The 23,342-nt window shown below is 52.7% G+C and overlaps 1 protein-coding gene across 18 annotated transcripts in view; it reads left to right on the forward strand.

The window, feature by feature from the left end:
• Positions 1-23,342, forward strand: part of NMNAT3 (nicotinamide nucleotide adenylyltransferase 3) — a 94,293-nt gene that overhangs the window by 44,963 nt on the left and 25,988 nt on the right. For 9 of the 18 annotated variants that reach the window (XM_089331152.1, XM_008266242.5, XM_089331156.1 and 6 more), the window contains one exon: positions 3,022-3,171. Coding sequence is in view for 9 of the 18 variants with exons in the window: in XM_008266242.5 (XP_008264464.3) it covers positions 3,063-3,171 (109 nt within the window). In the remaining 9 variants the exon portion in view is untranslated. Of the gene's footprint in view, positions 1-3,021; positions 3,172-6,384; positions 6,557-23,342 lie in introns of all 18 variants that reach the window. The other 9 variants (XM_070072743.2, XM_089331146.1, XM_089331143.1 and 6 more) reach the window with 3 other exon arrangements.

Here is a 23,342-nt window from a genome sequence, read left to right on the forward strand (position 1 = left end):
CCCAGGAAGGGAACCTGGGGGGGCTTCTGGGCGCTGCCCTGGCCAGCAGCAGCTGTTACCCCACATTCTCCAGGGCCAGTGAGTGTGCAGCCAGCACACCCCTGTTGGTGAGAGCAAGGGGCACAGCCCGGCTGTCTTGCTTCATTCTAGTCCGAGTCTGTGGAGGGGGTTTTGGGGAGAGGGCTTCAGTACTCCCAGGAAGCCGGAAAGGTCCATTTCTGTCTCTGGAAGGCCCTATGCGGGCTCTGAGATAGACCCAAAGAGACCAGGTAGGCCTCCGACAAGATCCTCGGGCAGGGAGTCACCTGTTCTCTCGTTCACTCTGCACACGTGTCCTGAGCACCCGGGATGTGCTGGGTGCAGCGCCAGGAGCTGAGGGACCCAGATGAGGAAGCACCACCCTCTAGGAGCTGGCCTTGTACTTGGGGAAAGGCCGCCTGAGGAAAAAAAGAGTGGCAATAAAGATGTGTTAAGAAGCGATGCTGGTGCGGTTGGGGAGGGAGCCGGGGTGAACACTCCAGCGGGTGCGCGCTGGGGCCGGGGCAGGCTGTGGCAGCATTCGAAGGAGCAGCGTGTTGTAGGAGGGAGCAGGATGGTGGGAGGCTGGAGCAGGTGGACTCTGTTTGTTCTACCTCCGGTTTAATAATAAATTAAGAAAGCCCTGCGTGTACCTCCTTCTCAACGTGTTAAACTCTTGAGCAGCCACTGCTCTGTGGCCCTCCATCCTGTGCTTCCCGGTGAGCAGCCTTTCTCGGTATCCAGAGTCTCCCTCGCAGGTTATCAGAAGATAAGGGCAGAGGGCTCACTTCCATGGCACTCGTCCTGTGGTGCATATGATGGCGGCCCCACGGGGTGAGCCCGGTCAGTTCCATCACTGTGTTTCTCTGGGTGTGGCTTGCAAGGATGTGTAGCAGAAGCAAGTTGGAATAGACACATGGTGCAGGTGCGCGGCCCTCCTCACTGAGCCCGGAAGTGTGCAGCCACTGTGTCCTCCAGCCTGAGATGCGCCTCGGACAGGACAAAGTGGCGTGGCTCAGCACGCCCGTGGGGAGGAAAGAAGAGGCAGAAGCACTAGCAGAGCGGTTAAGATGCCAGCCGGGATGCCCAAATCCCCGTATGGGAGGGCCTGGGTTCGAGTTATGGCTCTGTCCCTGACTACAGCTTCCTGCTAATACTCATGCTGGGCGTCGGCAGGCGATGGAGCAACTGACTGAGTGCCTGCCGCCCACGTGGGAGACCGGCTTCTGGCTTGGATCAGCCTCAGCCCTGGCTATTGTGGGCATTTGGAGTGAACCAGAAGACAGCAATCCCTGGTACCTCCCCCTCCCCCCTCCCCCTTCCCCTCTTTCTCTCCCTCCCCCTCCCCCCTCTTTCTCTCCCTCCCCCTTCCCTTTCCCCTCCCTTCCCCCTCCCCTCCTCCCTCCCCCTTTCTCTCCCTCTCCCTCTCACTCTCCCTCTCCCTCTCTCTGCCTTTCAAATACATTTTAAATAAGAATAGTCATTTGTTCTCCTTCCCAACATCCTACTGCATTGCCTCGGATGCCCCCACTCAAACAAATGTTCTGATTTACAGTTGCCGGGAACTTTCTGAAAAATGAATCGGAGCCCCAGGTTACCTGAGAGATGCTGCACTTGCGTGTTTTAATGGCTCTCGAAATGTATGCTTCATCAAAAAGAAATAGAATGTTTAAAGGCTTCATAATAATTGTGCAAAACAGCCGCCCTCTTCAAACATATGCGGCTCTGGTGAATGGCCCAGCAGATAATACCTCAAAAACCACCCCCTCGCTGGGGGGCAGCCGGGAGCAGCCTGCAGAGCGCTTTCATCTCCCGTGGGAGGGGGTGATCCTGCAGTGCCCAAGCTCAGGAGACGTCAGAGCCACTGCGCTCTGCGTGCCCACGGGTGCACCGGGTACACCGGGCCTCACCACAGCCAGCAGCTCCACCGTCCGGCCGCCCACTACCCTCAGTGTTAAGTGAGCCCCGTGCTCGGAGCTGCCGTGCAGAGCCGAACAAAACAGCCAGCAGGCCGGCTCCCAAGGGGCGTACTGTCCAGAGGGGTAGGGAAGACACACGGAGCAGGTTGTTTTTCATACAGTGTGGCATGACATTCACCCAGGGTCAACCAGAGATCAAGTGACCCAAGCCAGGTGTCGTGACAGCTGCGGCTGCAGCAGCAATACTGAGACCAGGGGGAAAAGCCAGGAGGAGGACTCTGGGTCGCTGCTGAGCCCAGGATCTGATGCCGTCCACTGCCTGCATCTAGATGCCCTACCTGATGGGGCAGCGACCGTCACATAAACCCCCGAGGCTGGACGTCCAGGACCTGTAGCCAGACAAGCTCCTAACTGGTGCAGGCACGCAGCTGGCAGTGGGTGAGGGGAAGAGGCCCTGTGTCTGCAACTCACTCTCAAGCGTTTCAGAAAAAAACTCTATGAACAGAGATAGATGCACGGGCGTGTGTGTGTGTGTGTGTGTGTGTGAAAGAGTAACAGAAGTGTGGTGGAATGTTAACACATGGGGAATCTGGGTATAAGAATCCTTTTTAACAAGTGTTGCAACTTATAAGTCTAACATTTCAAATTAAAGGTTTTTTGATTTTTTAAATGCCAATGCACGCTTGGACCCTCAGAGGTGACATTATGGGGGTCTTAGCTCCTTTTGAGCCCAAGGTGACCCAGAGCACAGGGTCGGTACAGGGAGGAAGGGCAGAGTGTGGTCCTGGGGTCAGGCTGCCCGGGCTCCGGTCATGGCCCAGCAGCTGCTAGGGTTCCTGAGCCGTGTGGGAGCCACTTGGGGTTGTTGCAGGGATGCGTCACGAGAAGGTGCACACCTCAGCATAGCACCTGGCCCTGTTCCCGCCTGGCCCATGGTGAGCCTGCCACAAAAGTTCTTGCTGTTGTCGCCTCCTCCTCGGCCATCTTACCGGTGAGGAGGAACAGCCTGTGTGTGGTTTAGACATACTGATTGGACGGCTGTCTCAGTGCCAGCCCCTTGACATGAGCTTTTGTCTCTGTCCAGACAGGGTGGCAGCAGCAGCCGGTGTGGCTGCACCTGACAAGATGAAGAGCCGGATCCCTGTGGTGCTGCTGGCCTGTGGCTCCTTCAACCCCATCACCAACATGCACCTGCGCTTGTTTGAAGTGGCCAGGGACCACCTACACCAAACAGGTCAGTCAGGGGTCCCCGCATCCAAGGGAGGAGCTGGCGGGGTGGGCCTCATGGCGCTTTGCTGGCTGCTGTTGTCATCCACAGTGTAACTGGTGTGCCTTTCCTCCATTCTGTTCTGTTCGGAGGGCCGCGTGGCTTGTGCGCCAGTCTTATCCCCAGCCGTCTCCCCTCCCCAGCTGCTGCACATGGCCGTGACTGCTAAAACAGACAGCAGGTGCTTCACAGAACCTGTGCCTCAGTCAGGGCCTCCTTCCTGGGACCCCCAAGTCTCAGCCCCTCAGCCCAGTGGAGAGGTGGCCTGTGCCTTTGAAATCTGCTATTCCTCAGTGGGTGTGAAAACCTCCAATAATGAGGATTTTGACATTTTCTCCTTTTAAAGAATAGGTCTTAGGTGATTACAAATGAGCACTCTTGCACAGGGGGCATCTCCAATACAGATGGCATGACTTTGCGAGAAATATTTTATCAGCTGGAAATACACAGTCTGGGAGTGTTTCTCCTCCTCGATGTTCCATTTCATCACTGAGGGAGCACAGTGACATTTGCCGTCTGCATGGTTATTGCTACAGGGTAGAGTCATTTACATGTCCACATCAGGTATATGTGCTTTTATTTACTATTAGGGTTTGTGTATGTTTTATGTATTCATATACCTATTTTAATATTATTCCAGCTCTTTTTGCCTTTAACAACATTATTTTCACACCAGAATCAATTCCTATTATTTTTGATATGGAAAAAAGCATTTGAGTACCTTGTAAGTAACTTCTTCAAAGAAGTCACACACGAGAGTTAACTTGATTTGGAAGGAAATGCCTTTGTTTATGAAACTGTTTTTATTATTATTATTAGAAAAGTGAAAGTTGATGTGTACCTTTAGTATATAAATAGCTCTTATGAGGGAATAAATAAAAGGAATAAAAGTCATCTAATCAAGCTAAAACAGGGCAGTGGACATTAGTGGGCAGAATGCCAAAGAAGAGAGAGACATGGCCAGTAAACTCGGGAATCACGCTCAGAGACACTAACTGTCACTGACAGTTCAAACAGAAACCTGGTAAATTACCAAGTTGTAAGCACTCTGAGGGCAGCCGCTGCGACTGCTGGAACACGGCAGACTTGCCACCGTGTATCCCTGGGCTCGAGTATCTGGCATGGAAGGACATGGGCAAGCCTGTGAGGTTGGCACAGATTAAACACCGACAAAATTCGGTGCTGGTGGGCTAGGGAGGGAGACAGACAGCGTCACGTCCCGGTAGCGACTGGGTGAATAATGAGACATACCTGCAGGACAGCTTGGTGTTCAAGTCTGTGTTCACGTCAGGAGGAGGGGGAAATCAATCTGTGGAAACCAAGCCAGGACGGAGCAAGGACGACATGGTGTTAGAAGCTGCAGACAGAGAGATGAAAACAGTTATTGTTGCCAGGTACATGTGCTCAGAAGTTACGTAGAGGCCTGGGGAGCATCACAGGGCCCCAGATCCAACTTCCAGAGGCAGAGACTACAGCATCTGACCTGAGGAACACCCTGGGTGGGATTCACAGCAGATTAGACACTGCAGAAGAAAAGGCCAGTGAGCCTGAAAACACAGCAACAGGAACTATCCAAAGCCAGATACCGAGAGGAAAGGGAGTTCCAGAAAGAGTGTCGGTGAGAGGTGGGGTAATATTAACACACTTACAGTCGGAATCCCAAAAGGAGAAGACAAAGGAAGAACAGAAAAAATATTTGAAGAAATAAAGACTGAATTTTTCCAAATTTGCTGAAGCAGTGAACCCCTAGATCCACATCACTCAACAACCCCCACCACTAGAAACACGCACAAGATAACAGCAAGGTGTATGACAAGTGGATTTCTCAAAGCCAGTAGTAAAGGGAAAATCTTAACAGCAGCTACAGTGAAACAAAGCTAAGGCTTCCCCAAAAGAGAATCTAGTGAAGCGATACCTTCCAGAAACTGAAACCCCAGCAGCCTAGAATTCTGTGTCCGTCCTCTCTGCAGCAGAAGTTTCTTTGGAAAACCAAAGCAAAGACAAGACGTTTTCAGGGCCCAAAAGCTGAAAGAGCTCATTTACAAAAGCATAAAATAAAAGAAACACTTGGGGGTAAACCTGACAGAGATGTGCCAGACCCAGATGCTTCAAATGACAGAACACAGGGGCCAGCGTGGTGGCACGGTGAGCTGAGCCGCCGCCTGCAGTGCCAGCATCGCATATTGGCGTGCCGGTTCCAGTCCCGGCTGCTCCGCTTCTGATCAGCTCCCTGCTGATGCCACTCCTGGGAAAGCAGAAGCAGCACTTGACCCAGCTGCTTGGGTCCCTGCCACCCACCTTGGAGACCGGTTGGAGCCCCAGGCTCCTGGCTCTGGCCTCAGAGTAGAGAGGTCTTGGTGCCAAGTGCCCTCACCTTCTTGTCATGGTTCTCGGCCCTCCTTTCATAGAAAGTACTCGGTCATTCTTGAAGGTCCGGAGTGAACCCTCCTGCCTGTGTCTTGTGTGTTTACACCTGGCGGTGCCACCTTTCAGTGTTTCATAATTTTCCTGCATCTCCTCTGGACTGGGCACTGTGACTATAAATAACGTCAATTAAATTGTGTCCCCTGCCCAACAGGTGTGCCCAGCCTAGGTGGCAGGGGACACATGGGGACAGGGATTGTGGAAGCAGGTGCAGAGGAGGGAGGTCGTCCACCTGGCAGTCGGGAGAAGCCCCTTAGAGGAGCTGGCCAGTGTGGGAAGCTCCTCCGGGTGGTTTAGGGGCACTGTGGGCAGGGAAAGCTGGAGACAGGTGAGAACCGTGCTCCACACACGGCTGGCGGAGCTGTGCGGGAGGGGACTTCCTCGCCATCGTGAGGTGTGTGTGATGTGAGCTGCCCTGCTTGGCGTAGTCAGGCTCCTACCCACAGCCTCCCACAGCGCAGAGCCGTGACCCGCCCCGCCGTCTCCGCAGCAGTGCCTTTCACTCTTGGTCTGAATCAGCCCACAACTAAACTGCGGGAACATCTGGCCCCTCAGCCGACTTTGGTTCTCACGAAGAAAACCGAATCTCCCTTCTGTGGGAGTATTCACTGACGGCTCGCGGTTTGAATTGGCTGTTGTGTGCCTGTAGACCGAGTTAACAAGCAGAGGCCACTTGCTTAGTGCCCTTAGCGGAAGTGAACAGCATCCCTGGTTCGCTGCAGCTCTGCTTCCTCTCTGAACTTTTCCCCTCTGCAGGCTCCCCTTGCCCAGGTGCACCTGCGCTTCCTCCCTCGGCGTATTTCTTCCCTTTTCTCCTGAAACAACCCAGCCCTGCGAACTGACAGAGGCCCTGTGGTGTAGCCAGACTTCCAACCCTCTGTAGTCCTGTGACGCCACACCGCTCCCTGATGAAGGAAATCCACGTTAGGTAACAAGAAACTGGCACCTGTCGGTTTCCTTGTGCGGGCTTCCCTGTCGGAGCATGTTGAGCCGTTTGCTTGGGGGCGAGGGGCCTGGGAGCCTCCAAGCTGTCTGTGCGTCTCCTGCTCTCCGCTGTGAGTCCCTTTTGTCGTAGGCATGTCCCTGCCTGATGACTTGTGCTGCGTGGGCTCTCACAGTTGTAAAGAGTTTACTTGGGACTTTTGTCCTTGGTTTGCTGATTTCCGACAGAAATGATCCAGCCGAACATACGACCAGCCAGTAGCTTCAGACAGACCCCCAGGGTATTGGGAATTGTGTTGAGAATGGCAGCCTGCCTGTCTCTTAAGATGTTGGATGTATTCCCGCTTGTAAGTGCTTGTTTTCCCAACATGCAGTCACAAACTTACTCTTGGAGGCTGAATTAAATCTCAACCCCACTTTTCTGTGATTTAGACGGGTGGCTGTTGCTAATCAATGTAATTTGGCCATCGGCCTGCATTTCAACAACAGCCCACTTGTATTTTTTTTTTAATCAAATTTTGCCAATTTAATTAATACTTACTCACTGAACATCTATTTAGCACCTGCTCATGTTCCATGTTTATCAAACATCGATGTTCTTCGCTCTTTGCCAGGTCCTGCACACTAAGGCTTCATTACAGCCTTGGAAGCTGAATCCTCTGCCTCTCCTGTTTCCCAGGTGAGCAGGCTGAGGCTCCGAGAGGCTGAGTTCCCACAGGCAGTGCAGCCCTCCTGCGTCAGTGTGCCTGCCTGTTAGCACCCTGCCATGCCACTGCATTCGTCCAGCAGATCTCTTGTTGAGCATCTGTCTGTGCTGGGTGTAAGAACATGGGACAGCAGAAGTTGCCCCTGTGCTCCCGGGGTGGGCTGGGGTATGACAGACACCAGTCGGACCCCACAGGGGCAGAAATTACCAAGGTGGCCTATGCCAGGCAGGGAACATTCCCAATTCTGTCAGCAGGAGCAGCGTGGTGATTTGATGCAGGTAAAGAGTGCAGAAGAGGTGTTCCTGAGGATGTTAGGGACTGAGCCGCTGAAGGATGAGGAGGCGCTTCTCAGGTGAAAAGCGAGGTTGGTTGGGGCCAGGGGGGTGCAGGGAAAGTCTTGGTGTGGGAAAGTGCACGTGTGGTGGAAGAGGATGTGGCCACCAAGGAATGAGTAAGTCATGAGAGAAGCAGAGGGAGAGTGCAGTAAGTTGGGGTGAGGTGGGGGCAGCCAACCACGAGTGCCTTGCAGGCCTTTGGTAAGAAATCTGTTTTTATCCTTAGAGCTGACAGACGAGAATTTTTGCTCATCTCCCTCTCTCTGCCGTGCGTATTCACACACGCTGAACAGTGAGGGGAAGCCTGTTAGGAGGCAGTTGAGGTAATATAATTTTTAAAAAAGATTTGTTTATTTTAAAAGAGTTACAGAGAGAAAGGAAAAGAGAGAGAGAGCGCGCGCACTTCCATTCACTGGTTCACTCCCCAGATGGCTGCAATGGCTAGGGCTGGGCCAGGCTGAAACCAGGAGTTTCTTCCCCATTTCCCACATCAGGGCAGGGGCCTGAGCCCTTGGACCATCTCCTGCTGCTTTCCCAGGCCAGCACCAGGGAGCTGGATCAGAAGTGGAGCAGCTGGGACTCGAACGGGCACCCATATGAGATGGAGGCACTGCAGACAGCAGCTTAACCCGACACGCCACAGCGCTGGCCCCAGACAATATTTGTCACAAAGGGGTGATGAGTGGAATGAAGAGAAGCTGACAGTGGGTAGGAGTTAGAAGGCAGAACTGCCCTCATAAAGAGTTGATTCTGAGGCCGAGATAGCGCCCCCACAAGGAAGAGTCCTGGCATTGGACAGCAGACCAGTTCATCCACAGGTGTGCTGAGTTGGGAGCCGTGGGAGAGCCTGGAGACAGACATTGGCAAATCACCTGATGGTAATATGCCAAGATTCCCAGGAGGGGCGTGGGGTCCCAGGGAGGGCGGAGCTTGCAGAGAAGTGCCACCAGAAGACGGGAAAGTGAAGGGGTCTCCACCACCAAGTGTGAGAGTTTAATGTTCAGGTTAGCTGAAGACTGGACTATCCCATCTGTGGGGTTGGGCTGCCTGGAGCGGGTGGTGATGTCTGGGCAGTAGGCTTCATTGAAGCAGAGGTACTGACAACCAGACCAGCCACACGCCCAGGAAAGAACAGAGGCCGCTAGGAGAGACAGTCCTTGTGGGAATGGCAGGGGCCCCGGTGTGGTGAGATTGAATGTACGTGAGCGAGGAGCGGTGAGTTGCCGTGAAGGGCGGAGGGAACAGCCCAGGGGAGCAGGTGTGTCCTGGCCAAGCCTGGGGAGGTGGAGGGGGAGGAACAACCACACCTCCTGACTTCTCCAAAGAAGTTGCAAATAGAGGGTTTCATGTTTGAAAGATTCTGGATGGCTGCTTTGCTTGCAGTTGCAGAGTATGGAAAACAGAACCTTCAACTGTGAACAAATACCCGATCTAGTTTGTAGCCTTCTTTTTCCTAGCCGCAGGGTCTAGCAGTTCTGCAACTGCTTTCTGCATACCCTGGGAGTGAGCAGTCTCTATCTGGTGGATTGTGGAGGTCAGGCTCCTCGCCGTTGGAGAAGGGAGTTACAAATATGGACAGAGGAGAGGTGGAAGTGCTCTGTGATGCAGGAATGGAATCAGAGGCTTCAGAGTGAACTCACAGATGGATAAGGCAGGAAGAATGGGTGGATGGCAGGTAGGTAGGTAGAGGATATGTGTACACACAAATACATCTGTACCTTAGCCCGTCTGCTACGTGTGCACGGGAATGATTACATCCCAGTAGCAATACTATCAACTTGCATCCTAATTTTGGTTTCTAAACGCCATTCTGTACTAGGAGGGCGCCTTGGAAAAACCTCTCTGGAGCTCAGGAGAGAAAGCACACGGTAACCTTGGAGTACCTTGTGGAGCCAGCAGGTGTGCAAGTGCTCAGGAATAGACACGTGGCTCAGGGACACAGGAGCCAGCCTGCAGGCCTGCGACAGCCTATCTGAACATAAAAATCAATAATGAAGTAAAGGATTATAACTCGTTGAGTAAATTTATAATCCGTGAGTCTAAACTGATTTGGAAAAAAAAAAATCAATGTGTTGGTTAATTAAATGAACAGACAAATGGGAGAGGATGGAAAGTCCTTTGTTACTGTAGAATGCCAGTGCAGAAGGCGTGGTGGAGACGGCAAATCGCCATTTGGCAGCCATCCTAATTATTGATTTATGTAAAAATCCCTCACGGATCCCAAAAACGCGTGTATTGAAATCACAGGGAATACACATGGTCACAAAGTAAATTCTGACAACGGGCTTATCCATTCTGAAGGAAAAAGATAATAACTCTGTCGCGGAGAGACCCGCCACACAGACCATTGCCAAGCCATCAAAGTTGCCAGCGGCAGATGGGCCGTCCTGGCGGCAGGCACGGTCGGAGGGGACGCGCCGAGGACACACCGTCGCCTCTGCGCCGCTCCTTGAGGAAGGGCAACCCCAATCTGAGGGCCCCAGCATCAGGTGCGTCTTGCGGAATAATGGGCCCGTACAGAGTGTTGGCGTCAGGCAACACTGCGCCAACCAAAGAACACCCGAGGAGATGCGCCAGCCCACCGTGGTGTGATCTCGGGCGGGTGTATTTACTTATGGTATCAGGACAAGTGGAAAAACAGGACTCAGCCCTGCGAGTTAGATAGTAGTACCGTATCAGTGTGGATTTCCTGATGTGGATCACTTTATTGTAGTTAAGTAAGAGAATGTTTTATTCAAAAGAAACAAAGTAGCTAGCAGTAAAGGGACATCATGTCTACAAGGCACCCAGCTGCCTCAGAAAGTGTGTGTGTGTGTGTGTGTGTGTGAGAGAGAGAGAGAGGGAGGGAGGGAGGGAGGGAGGGAGGGAGGGAGGGGAGGAGGAGAGAGAGAGGGAAGGACAAATCAAATGTAAGATATTTTCATGCAGGGAATCTGGTGACGTGTAATCTGTATGAGCATTCTTGATCCTATTCTCACAGCTTTTCCTTAAGTCTGAAGTTTTATCAAATTAAAAGTTTAAAAGGTTTTAAAATAAGAAATATAAATTATAGAATAATAAATAATGTTATAAAAATAGCTAATAGAATAGCAAACATTAGAACTTTTCAAAAGCATTATGGTGTGTGGACCCAGCGAGACAAGCCATGGTGGCCGGTTCAGGCTGCAGTTGATGGGGCCCAGACCCCCTGGTGGGAGCTGAGGCCCCGGGCAGCCGTCCTGGCCCAGCCTGTTGTCCTGTTGCCACTGGAGACCAGACGGCTAGGACAGCGGTGGGCACTGGGAAGTGGTGCTCGGTAGCACTGAGGAGGGCACTTCCTTGTGCTGTTTCTCTCATCCTCCCAGGTAGGTGGCACAGTCCTTAGCAGAGTGAGGGTCGCACCGAGGCTCATGGGATATGCTGTGTGGGGCCACGAGCACCATAGCCTCTGATGCACTGTCAGACAGTGCAGCTGGCCCACCTGGGGGCAGTGCTGCATGAGGCCCGGGGCAGGGGTGGCTCTCCCCAGCTGCTCCTGGCTGCTCTGGGGCCTCCTCGGGAGAGAAGGCCCCTGGGCTCCACCAGAGGAGGAGTTGGCATGGTGGCAGTGTGCAGGAGCCTGCTGTGAGTACCCTTAAAGGGACTGACCTTGGAGCCTAGGAAGATCTGAAGCAAAGTGCAGAAGGAGCAGGGAGGCAGCTGGGAAGGGCCACGGTGGGCTGGAGGCCCTGTGGAGGTAGACGCAGAGTTATCGAAGTGGTGAATAAGCGAGAGCTGACCGAGGGTGTGGGCAGAGCAGGGAGACCACAGTGCCTGGGGGGCCGTCGTGGGGTCACGAGGTCCGATGCGTGGAAGAACTAACTCATGGGCTCCGGGGGACAGAAGAGAAACCTTTAGAGATGAGAGGGCAAGGACCTAAGGGGTTAGACTGTTGTCTGTGTGCACTTGGAACAGCTTGGGCGTGCAGAGAAACGTACTGTGCTGTGCCGGGCTCTAAGACCAAGGTGTGACCCATTACAGGTTGATAGAGGCTAAGTGAGTGCCCGAGAACCCTTGGCAAAGAAGATACAAGGGGTGCCCTTAGGGGAGGCTGAGTGGAAGGGTTTGGGGAATGGCAGGCAACTGAGTCAGGACAAGGCAGTATGGAGCCTGCAGTGAGAGCCTCCATGTGCGTCAAGTCCCAGGTCCAGAAGGGCTTTGCAAACATCTGCGCCTACTCTCCAGGGCCTTTGAGTCAAAGGGGATGGGGGCAGGGTGGGGCGAGGAGCTTCAGGGGTACCGGGTTGGTGAACACACAGGGTGTGTCCGTGAGGGAGCAGCTCAGCACTCATCCTCTCCTCAGAGCCGCAGGGAAACTGAGGCCAGCAGAGGCTGCCACCTGCCGGCGCCTGAACCCACCCGTATTCCGCAGAGGCCACTGGATGCTTGTGAAAGCCCCAGGCGGTGCCGTGGGGAGAACAGAGCAGGAACTAGGGAAGGGGGCGGGGCGGGGGGAGGTGGACTTCCGGTTGAGTGGATCCGTGAAGTCTTCTGCCCAGTGGCCCACCGTGTGCCCACCAGGTGGAACTTAGGCCCCGGAGAAGCCTCCACACAACAGGCCTCAGAGAGCTCCCAGTTGGGCAGGCGCCGAGTCCCTGAGTGTGGGTAGCCCAGACCCCTGGCAGGCCAGGATTCGCTGATTCTAAGCGGCCAGGCCCTCTCCACCTGAGGGAGCAGCACTCACCCTGGATAGCTCCGTCTGCCTGCACCGCAGTCCCATGGGAATCTCCCACCTCATTGCCAGGGTGAATCATTGCCAGGGTGAACTTGTGAGGCCTTGTCCAGTGCCTGGATACGGCCTTGCACCTGCTCTTCTGGGAACCCCACCGACTGGGGAGGTGACTTCGTGAACTCCTGCAGGCTCTGCGCAGTCAGCCTTCTCCCTCGGTGCCCAGGAACTGTCAGGTTCAGACTCTGTTCTGATTTTGCTCTGGTTACAATTCAGAGTCCCAAACTATGGTCTCCAGAATTTATCCTTTATGAATTTCCTACGATGGACGCAACAGAAGCCTCCAGAAAGAAGAGCACTGCTCCTGCAGGTTCATGGAGAAGTGGGCACACATCTCCATCCTGGCCTGGGCAGCCTGCAGAAGGCCCTGCCTGAGCCCCCGCAAACCCCAGCCAGCCCTGGCCACCTTGCTTGCTCCTGGGCCCTGGTATTCTCCTCTGTATTTCAGCTTTGCCTTAGAAAGGACCGCAGAGTGGTGGTGGACTTCAGAGGGGACACCACTCCCCTCTCTGTGATCACACACACAGCCTGGCTTTGGCCTCCACCTTGGTGCCAGACCCTCACTGGCTGCGTGCCCTTGAGCCACTCAGTGCCTACAGCTTGCATTCCCTTGGTCCGAGTTCTTTATCTCACGGCTTGGATGAGATGAGATGAGATGAGATGTGTGAGGCGTCTAGGGCTTGCAGGACCTCCAAGGGGAGGTTTGGTCCCTTCGGGGCCTTGAGTTCAGCCTCCCCCGCTCCTGTGGCGGGAACTGGACAGGTTAACATGGTGTTCCCCTTTCTGCGCACAGGAATGAGAAAAGCACAGACAGCTCCTCCTGTTTTCCTGAGCCCTCTCTCGGTACTTTATGACGCTGCCCACCCCCCATGCTTGCGGCATCCCAGATTAAATTGCGTCGTAAAGATAACAGCACACTCCAAAGCCGCCTCCTTTTTCTCTCCCCACTTTGTACAACCTTGAGGAGGGGAGAGGTGTTTTATGGCTCCCAGTTTTTCCTCTCAGTGACTTGCATGTTAAATCCAAGTGTATTTATTGTGATATCATTTACACCAGCAATTTTCTGTGTGAAGTAACAAATGTCTGATCCATGTCCAGCGTGTGGCACAGCACTTTGGCTCCTCCTGTGATCTTAATTTTAATTCTGCCTTGCACGGTGAGAATGGAGAGAATTAAATGCATCAGGGCGAGGAGGTGCAGTACCATCTGAGATAAGGGGGAAATTAAGCTGTAAGAGTTCCATTGAAGGCAGTGACAGCCCCAGGCCTGGGTCCTCTAGGCTGGGGAGACTGAGAGAGCACAAGTAAATATTCTCTAAGCTCAGCAGGCCACTTTAATCTCGGCCTCACATGGACATTTATTAATCAAATAGACTAATTTTAATATATATTCATGGGCACTTCTCCAGTCTGGGCTGAAAAACTGTTCATTTTCACATTTGTAATTTAAAAGATTTTTCTGGAGCAGACAGATTTAAGAATGTTGAATTACTCCAGCGATTGTTTTGAACCAAGATAATTTTCTCCCTCTCATGTGGGGCTCCAAGGATTGGAGGTTACACGTGCCACAGCCCCAAGTTCTTTCCAGGAGAGAGACTTGGGTGATTAAATAACAAACGTGTATTTTCTTTGTCCTTATGCAAGGGTACTTCAGAAAGTTGGTGGAGGGGAGGGGAGGTTGGAATTGGAAGATAAATTTATTTTGCTGCAAAAAAAAAAATGGTGAAAACTCTTTATAGTTGTTTTAATCATCTGCATTTCCATGAGCCTTCTGCAGTCCCCACCGATGCCTACCTGGAGACGTGGCTTACGTGAAACATCTTGGGAGGGCCTCTGGGAACACTGTTTCTGTGGCTCTGTTCCAACACCACATAGGGTGACTGGTGGGTCACAGGTGGCTGTGCTTTGTACTGAGGCCTTCAGACACTGCCCGGAGGGCCCTGTGCCCCTGCCTCAGTACTGCTGCCACACAGAGCCCAGCACTCCTGTCCTCGTCAACTGTAAGGGACCTCCACCCCACCCATCCTCTTCCAACCTTCCCCGCCCCCCAACCAAAGACAAAACCATAGCATATCCACATATTCCTATTTTGTTCATTTCATTTTGCTCTTATTCCTCAAAAGGAGTTGTCACCAACCACATAGGCAACAAGGCACTAGTCTCCAGAATATATAAAGAACTCTCAAAGCCCAACAATAAGAATACGGAGACGTTTCACTGAAGAGGACATGCAGAGAGTCCAAGGGAAGCTTTTCCGCATCAACCACTAAGGAAACACAACTCAGACACCACAGTGAGAGTGCTGCACACCTACCAGAGTGGCTGAAACGAAAGTGACAACACCAGATGTTGGAAAAGTGCAGGGAAACTGACCACTCCTATGATGGTGGGGACGTTAGATGGATCAACACCCCACCCCACCCCCGGGGAAGGCAGCTGGACGGTTGCCTTATAAAACTAAACATGCGGGGCTGGCACTGTGACATTGCAGCACTGGCATCTCATATGGGCGCCTGTTGGAGTCCCGACTACTCCTCTCCCAATCCAGCTCCCTGCTAATGCATTTGGGAAAGCAGCAGAGGATGACCAAGTGCCTGGGTCCCTGCGTCCACACGGGAGACCCAGAGGAGGCTCCTGGCTCCTGGCTTCAGCCTGGCCCAGCCCTGGCCATTGAAGCCATTTGGGGAGTGAACCAGCAGATGGAAGATTCTGCCTCCCTCCCTCCCTCCCTCCGCCCCCTCAACTCTGCCTTTCACAATAACTAAAAATAATAAAACTAAACATGCGACTCCTACATGACCAGCAATCCCACTCGGGCGTTTAGCCCAGAGAAAACGTGTGTTCACATAAAACCTGCACGAAGAGGTTCATTACAGCTTTGTTCCCTGTGGGTAAAAACTAGCAGCCACCCAGCTGTCCTTCAAGGGTTACAGTCGCACATGGAGTCTCCTCAGCAGGGAGGAGAAACTGCGCCACACGTGGATGCATCTCCAGGGAAAGGCATCATCCTGAGTTGACACGGGTGACTTACAAAGAGAGGGAGAGACAGAGAGGTCTTCCGTCCACTGGTTCACCCCTCGCCCCCCCCCCCCCCCACCAAATGGCCACAACGGCTGGGCTGAAGCCAGGAGCAGGAACCTGGAATTCTAGCTGGGTCTCCCATGTAGGTGGCAGGGACCCAAGCACTTGGGCCACCTTTCACTGCTTTCCCAGGGGCTTTAGCAGAGAGCTGGATTGGAAGTGGAGCAGCCAGGACTTGAACCAGTGCTGTTACGGGATGCCAGCGTCAGAGGTGGTGGCTTAACCCACGACGCCACAACGCCGACCAGCGGCAACATGCTCTTAGTGTGAAGAGGCAGGGATGAAGCACGGAGGCCGCACCGTCCTCTGCTGGCCCTCTTCCATGCCGGGGGTTTTCAGACAGCCGCTGTGTCCTCCAGACAGCCCTGCGAGGGAAGCGTGAGTATTCTCATCTTACAGCAGGGAGGAAGCGGGAGGGCTGGAGAGGTGCTGTGCTTCGTTAGGGAAGCCCCAGTCTCAGAATCCGGGGCTTGTGCCCTTGTCTAGCGTGGGGCGCCTCTTCCCCTGAGCACACGGCCATGACCGCCGCCACCGACTCTCCCACCAGTCAGGTCTGAGCTCCCTGAGGAGACAGCTCCGGGGCTAGCGTGTCGGGTGCAGTAACCGTCTCTGTCTTCCCGACGGTCATTCAGAGTCCAGGAGCAGCGGTTGGCTCCTTTGTTAAGCGGACCGTAAAGAGAAGCGGTGCACAGTGTGCGTGGAAAGCTCAGGCTGACATCAGATAAAGCAGCCGGTGCAGGACAATTCCCAACAGCACAAAGGGCGTTAATTAATAGGAATCGAATAGATGTGCCTGTGTAAATATTCCTAAAGATGAGGCTGTCAAGGCGGTGTTAGACCATGGGGAAATTTAGGAGTTACTGATAATTATGGGGAAAATAAATCTTAAGAAGACAAAATCCTTTAAGGATAGATTTAATAAACTAATGAGATTGATTACTTACAAACCATGGATGGAAACGGAGCGGAAAGAATAGGAGAGTGGGGGAAAGAGGAGAAGCTTGGATGAGAGCAAAAAGGTTCTTCGCTGAGTGTTTCTCTTTTGATGGCTGTGACTCTAGGAGCCATGGAGACGCGCGCGCGCACACACAGGGAAAAGCTGAATATATTATCAAAGTCAGCCAGAAGGCAAGGGGAACCCGAGATGAAATGCAAACAGCAACAGATGAGCCTAGCTCCATTACAAATGAATGCATAACCCACCCTGAAGGCGGGAGGGGAGGAGAGCAGACTGTGGGAGCCAATATGCAAGACGAAGGGCAAAAAAAAAAAAAAAAAAAAAAAAGTATCCGTAAATACTCTTCTGTAGGTGAGGGATTCTGCAACTGCTTCATGTAAATACTAGGATAGAGCAAATGAGTTGCCACTGTGGATAATTGCAGCCAGGTTTTTCACTGTTGAAGAAAGGTTGACAGATCAAGAAGCTGGAATGAACTCTGTGGTGTCAGGTCAGAATTGAAGGTTTCAGTATGAATAGATAGATGGTAGATAGATCAAGAAGGAAATCAGAGGTACATCTGTGTGAGCATAGACTACACTGGAAAAGTAGAGGTTAGGTGGATAATCTAATTATGCATATGAAATCACCTATGTCTGTCTTCCAAGGTGGCCAAGAAACCCAAAACCCCAGTAGCAATGAGTACAACAGCCCCCTTTGATTCTAAAGGACTTTCTGAAAAAGAAAAGAGAAACAAACCAACCAGGGCTCCTTGGAAAATGGTTGATCCCAGGGCTGAGGCAGGGAGAATATAAGACAAGCCTATACACTTCGTGGTTCCAGAAAGCAAAGAAGTGCTTCAGAGATGACGGAGCATGTCAGAAAGATACTGGAGCATCCATTGGCAAATCTGGGGTAATTTCAGGAATGAAATAAATAATGATGCTGGATTACTCTCATACAAGAAGTACTCATGAGTCCATCCTGATAAAATAAGTAATTGAATGAATAATTAATACAGGAGAAAAGGAATTTTTTTCACTTTTTTCTTTTTATTTAAGGTATATGGATTTCATGTATTTCATATATACAGATGTACAGAAGTTCGTCCTTACAGTAGTCTTCTAATTAGTACCATGGAAGGAATGTTGGAAATAGCAAATCATAGTTTTGCAAACAGCACAGTGATGATTGTTGTAGACCAAAATCATCAGAGAATGCTAAAGTTAGTAGGCACAAGTGTAGCAGGGAAAGAATATTTGCATAGTCTCAAAGCGTTTCCCACAGGTGCCCATTTTGTGTGCACTTCCCCATGGAGAAACCCAGCAGACACCACCTGAACCGAGTGTCAAAGTTCTATCACCAGAATCAAGGCAGACCAGCATCCCATTGCCCAACACAGGCGCTGAGGAGGAACGGCCTCACTTCCAAGGCGTTCTCACCTAGGGTGGATTAGCTCCATCTAACCCCACTGGGGGGATGTCCTAAAAAGTGGCCCCCAGGACCATTCTGGAGGGTTCAGATCCTGAAACACTGCGGTGCCGTCCCAGTGTGGAGGCCCTGGGTTGGACCCGAGGCCTGGAAGGGGCCCTGTGGGACCACAGGGGAAGTATGAACCAAGTGTCCGGATCAGTGAGTGGCGCTGTGTTCATGGTGACTTCCTGCCAGATCACTGTACCGTGGTCGTACATGGTGTTAGCTTTGGCAAAAGCCATGGCTGTATGGGGACTCTGCAGCTTCCGGAACTTGAAAGTTCTTCCCAAATAAAAAGTCAAAACTGGTGGAATTACAAAGGGAGACAATTACTTGGAAATCAGTATCAGCATGTCAATTTGTTATGGATTTTGAAAAGCCATGGTTTTATCGCATGAAACCACAACAATAGTAATATTGTACATGAAGGCTCCTTACATTTTCACAAGATATTTTTAATTCTGTCGAAGTCCAGAACGGTTCCGTGAAGTTGGCATTATTTCTCCCACTTTAGAGAAGGGCTAACCTGAGATGCCTGAGGCAGTGAGAACACGCACAGAACACTCAAACCAGCAACAAGGTCAGAGCCACACAATAGGACCTGCATCCTGAGCCCAGCGCCACAGCTCCAGCCAGGTCAAATAAGAGACCTCAGGAGACTTCTGGCCATCATCAGAGCCTGGCTCTGCCGGCGCTCACCTCAGAGGAGAGGGTGATGAGGGTGCCACTGCTGGTGGGGAACAATAGTAGGTTGTGTTTGTAATAGCAAGATGTCCACGGCATGTAGGAGGTGAGGGCAGCGTGGCCGTCTCTGGCTGCCCCCTCTGCACGGCCCTCGGAGTCAGCCCTGATCTCCCTGCAGACTCCTGCCACCATGAAAGTGCTTAGCAAACCTACAGCTGCTGGAACCCCAAATACCCATTCTTGAGAACCACTGAGGACTCCACACCCCTGACAGGCTACAGAGCAGGAGGGCTGGCATTGCCCTGCCCAGCGCCCAGCACACCACAGCCCCTTGTTACGTGCTTCCCGATGTGCACAATGAGAGCTCACGAGAACCTGGCCAACAGTCCAGTCATCCTGCCGCCATTGTGTCCGACACCACGTTGCTTTGCGTCTGGTGGCCTCTCCTGTCTTTTTTTCCCCTTCGATTCCCGGGGACTTGCATCTCCTCCAGAGCTAAGCTTAGGCATCACCCGTGAGGCAGATGGCACATCACCGGCAATACCCTCAAACGTTCCTTACATCACCGTGTGCGGGATAACATGCACACAGCTGACGTCTGTATACTGCGTACACTTGCAGACAACGTGCAGACGTGTGCTGACCACCCTGCTCTGGTGAAGACAGTGGCCCTGGAACCAGAGCCCCTGGGTTCAGATTTCTGTCCTACGATTGATTTGCTTTGTAACCTTGGGCTGATTATTTAATCTTTCTGTGCCACATTTTGCTCATCTTGAGAAGGGGAATGACAGCCGTTTCCATATGTGCAATATAATCAGTAGCGCATACGTAACACATAGCTCTGAATAGCTTAATGACATGCAGCAGAGCAGGTAGTTGAGTGAGCTAAGCAGTGTTCTGCTGTGGTCTCCGACCTCCCTCTTCACAGCCGCACCAGGCGTCATTCTGTGTTGGCTGTAAAGTGGACTGCTCCCTGACAGCTAGTTGTCCAGTGTTTGCACTTCTGAGAGCAGTCGGAGGCTACACCTGACCGCAGTCCTGCGCGACCTCTTTGGCTGCTGTCGTGGAAGTAACAAAGGGACCCTTGCCCCAGAGCAGAGGCCCCTTTAGGCTGTGGCTCCTGGGATTCTCTGGGACACCCGGTCTGCTTCTACTTGATGATTGCTGGGAGGCCACGGCAACCAGAGTCCGAGCTACAGCACCGACCCCGTGTTCTGTGTGTGGCTGGGGTCAGTGGTGGTGGCTGTGGTGTTAGCCATGCTGGAACCAGTGATGGTGGTGGTAGGACAGATCCCAGTGGTGGTGCCGGCAGCAGTGCTGGCTTGCCATGGTGTGGTACTTGTGGGGAGCAGCCCGGACTGGACTGAGTTACTGGAATTAAGACTTATTCTATGCATCTGCTCTCCCACAATATGGCGCTGGGAGAGAAGTAAACAGCTTCCGCACAGCTGCCTCCAGTTCAACCAATAAACTGTAGGACTTGCTCCTGATTGGAGAGCAGCGTACTCGGCGTGTGGGCAGCTGAGTTAGGATTGGCAGAGGAGGATTATATAGGAGGAGAGAGACGGCATGCACCAGGAACATCTAAGGGAACATCTAAGGGAACACCTGTGCAGCCCCCGAGAAAGCCGGCCGGCGGTGTGCCGCTCCCCTGCGGAAGTGGGGAATGTGGCCAGGGGGAACTGCCCTTCCACGGAGGTGGAAGGGATAGTAGCCAACCCGGGAAGAACCAGCAGCAAACCCGGGGAGGGCCGAGCAGACAAAAGAACAGCGCAGGGTCCTGTGTCGTTCCCCCACGAAGACGGGGAGCGACAGTACTGATGGCCATATCGGTAGAGGTGGTGATGATGTGCCTGGTGTTAATTGGCATAGCAGTGTGGGGAGTACTGGTGGTGGTGGTGGTGGCGATGGTATAGGCCACAGAGGATATGCGGGTCAGGGGATGATGGCGGTGACGCCGATCATGGTTTGACACCGGCAGCAGTGCTGGCGATGATCAGGCAGATGGAGAGTCTCATAGCTGAGGTCAGTGCCTCCACGTGGGCATCAGGTTTGCATCTGAGGAAGCTCCCCGGCGTCCACACACCTGCAGGAGTGAAGTGCTTTCCCATGGGCGGTGCATCCGACTCAGAGCAGCCCTATCCCTCAGTGTAGTTTGCTGATGCAGGTAACTGAGTGTTTCGCTACTGTGATTGTCTGAATGCTCACTCAGCAGAGAACGATGGCCGGCAGCTAAATGAGCCCGGCGCATCCTGGGACCTCGGTGCCCACCTTGGAGGCCTGTGCTCACCTGCTCTTCGGGAGCTCTTGGGTGATCCGCAGGAAAAGCCTGTTTCTCTGTGTCTACCGCCATGTTTCCTTGACTGGGGGAGGGAGGCACCTATTAACTGTTAAGCAGAACAATTAGATAAACACAAATCTAAACAGCACTAGAAATAGAAAAGAAAAACTTGCAAAACATATTCTCCCACAGGGACTAGGTTTTAAGTGCTTGGTAAGAATAGTTAGCTTTAGGTTAGTTTAAATTATATCTTATATTACAAGTAGAAAAGATCATCTTAAATTTCCATAATCAGAATTGACCAAGGAACACATTAGACATGGAAATTAAGGATACTGTTAAAAACAAGCCTCAAAAATGAAATTGAATTAGCTCCATAAAACATTTACAACCCGAAGAAACCCACCTTTTTGTTCCACACTCATGGAATTACTGATTCGGACATGGCAGAACAGCAGTCCCTGTTTACTCTGGAGCCTGGTTTCTGCTGGGTCAATAAAATAACCTTGCATGCCTGAAGGGCAGAGGTGTGTCCGCCGGCAGTGCCGGTGTGGACCGCCCCTGGTGCACAAGCACTGACCGCCTGGGATGCCTGCCTCTCAGCGAGCAGCTCTGGCCGCAGCCTGGAGCGTGCGTGTTCAACACGGACAGCAGAGCAGACCCGACTTGGAGAAACAAGAGCAGGTGCTCAAGCAGCGTCCCCCCCCCCCCCCCCGCTCATTCTCCCCAGTGTCAGTCTGAGGACAAGTCCCCGTCTCGGGCTTCCCCTTCCTGCAGCAGTGTCGGGAGCAGCCAGGTCGGGAAGGTTGACCAGAAAGCCGCCGCGGCCGCCTCCCTGCTGCAGTGTCTGTTACCCTCCAGGGCAGAGTCCCTAACCCAGCCAGCTGTGTACTTACAGAGTCCAGAAAATGGCTTCCTGGCTCCTACAGTGACCCTGTCCCCATCACTGAGTGATCTGAGTCTTAACACGAATCATGCAAAAAAAAAAAAAAAAGGGCAGCCAAGCTGTTTAAATTTTCTGCATAAAATGAAGCCCTGTGTTTCACCACAGCATTTAACTCCATGACCTATTTTATTGCATCCCCTAGCCAATCCTGGACAGCTCCCTTGAGTGTAAATGACCATGAAGGTAAATTGAAAACGTATCAAGAAATAGGCAAAGGTATTAGCGCAGAGTCAGGGAGTCCTCCGGCCTCAGTGGTTCTGAAGGTTTTTTTTTTTTTCAAGTTCAAGTGGAAAGAGCTGATGGGATGAACAAGGCTTCGCCTGCCTTAGATTACCATCTGCCTGCTGCAGGTGACTCGGTATAGAGGACCCTTCCAGAAAAGCTGCGGCAGCACACACAGGGCCTGGGGCCCTGGGGCTTCCCTTGCATGCCCAGCACTGACAACCGTAAGGTGACCATCCAGCTCCCCCAGGGCCGAACCCCGCTTCCGAGCCCACTGTACTGCCACGCCCCCTGGCTTGACAGGCATGCAGGAGTGCCTCCCGCAGAAACGAAGGGGCCTCCTCCTGCCTTCGTAAGAAAGAGGAGACAATGGTGTTAATGAAACAAGGGTGGGAGCTGGGGGGAATACAGATCCCGTGTTCTGGTGTGCTCCCCAGCCGTGTGCTGTCCCACAGTAGCTTGTGTCATTGTCACCTGTGTTATGTACCTGCGTTATACACCCACCAGAACCACCTGACAGGAGCCAGTCCCCACCACCCCTTCCCACCTGCCCTTCGTCCTGGCTGAAACTCCTGTCAGACCGAAGATCCCATCCCACAGAGAAAGGAATGAGTTTATGAGGAATCTCAAGACCCCAGCATTGGGGAGTTCTAGTGAGTTCTTTCTAAAAATCCACCTGCTCTGAAAGGACCCTCCTTCATCAGCAGGCAAGGACGCGTGCGGGACCTCAGTGTGGAGAAGACGGAATCACGAGACAGAGCTTCTGTACCGTGCAGCACCCAGAGGAGGCAGCCGGCCCCCTGGGGCTCGGGCAGCAGACCAGCCCTGCATGCCTGGGGCTCAGGGAGGTGATCGCAGAACGGGCAGGAGAGAGAGAGCAACCTTTCCATTTGGGTCCGGACAGGGAAGTGTAAACCCCGTGAATTACCGCTGCTGTGTTGTGCCGGGTTTTTAGGAAGTCAAACACACACATAAAAGGCAGAGCACTGGACATCAAAGAAAGAGAGGCCTCGCACTGTGACTCAGGCACGGACGGGGTCTGCAGACTGGAGGGTACAGGAGAGTGCGCAGGGGAGTCTGCTGATTGACAGAGACTCTGCGGAGCCAGCGCTGTGACATAGCGGGTAAAGCCGCCACCTGCAGTGCCGGCATCCCATATGGGCACCGGTTCAAGTCCCTGCTGCTCCACTTCCAATCCAGCTCTCTGCTATGGCCTGGGAAAGCAGTAGAAGATCTTGCGCTCCTGCAAACACGTGGGAGACCCGGAAGAAGCTCCTGGCTCCTGGCTTCAGATCGGCTCAGCTCTGGCCGTTGCAGCTATTTGGGGAGTGAACTGGCAGATAGAAGACCTGCCTCTGCC

The sequence above is a fragment of the Oryctolagus cuniculus genome, chromosome 4, assembly GCF_051225735.1.
Source record: "Oryctolagus cuniculus isolate XC-2025 breed Fujian yellow rabbit chromosome 4, ASM5122573v1, whole genome shotgun sequence".
Lineage (NCBI taxonomy): Eukaryota > Metazoa > Chordata > Mammalia > Lagomorpha > Leporidae > Oryctolagus > Oryctolagus cuniculus.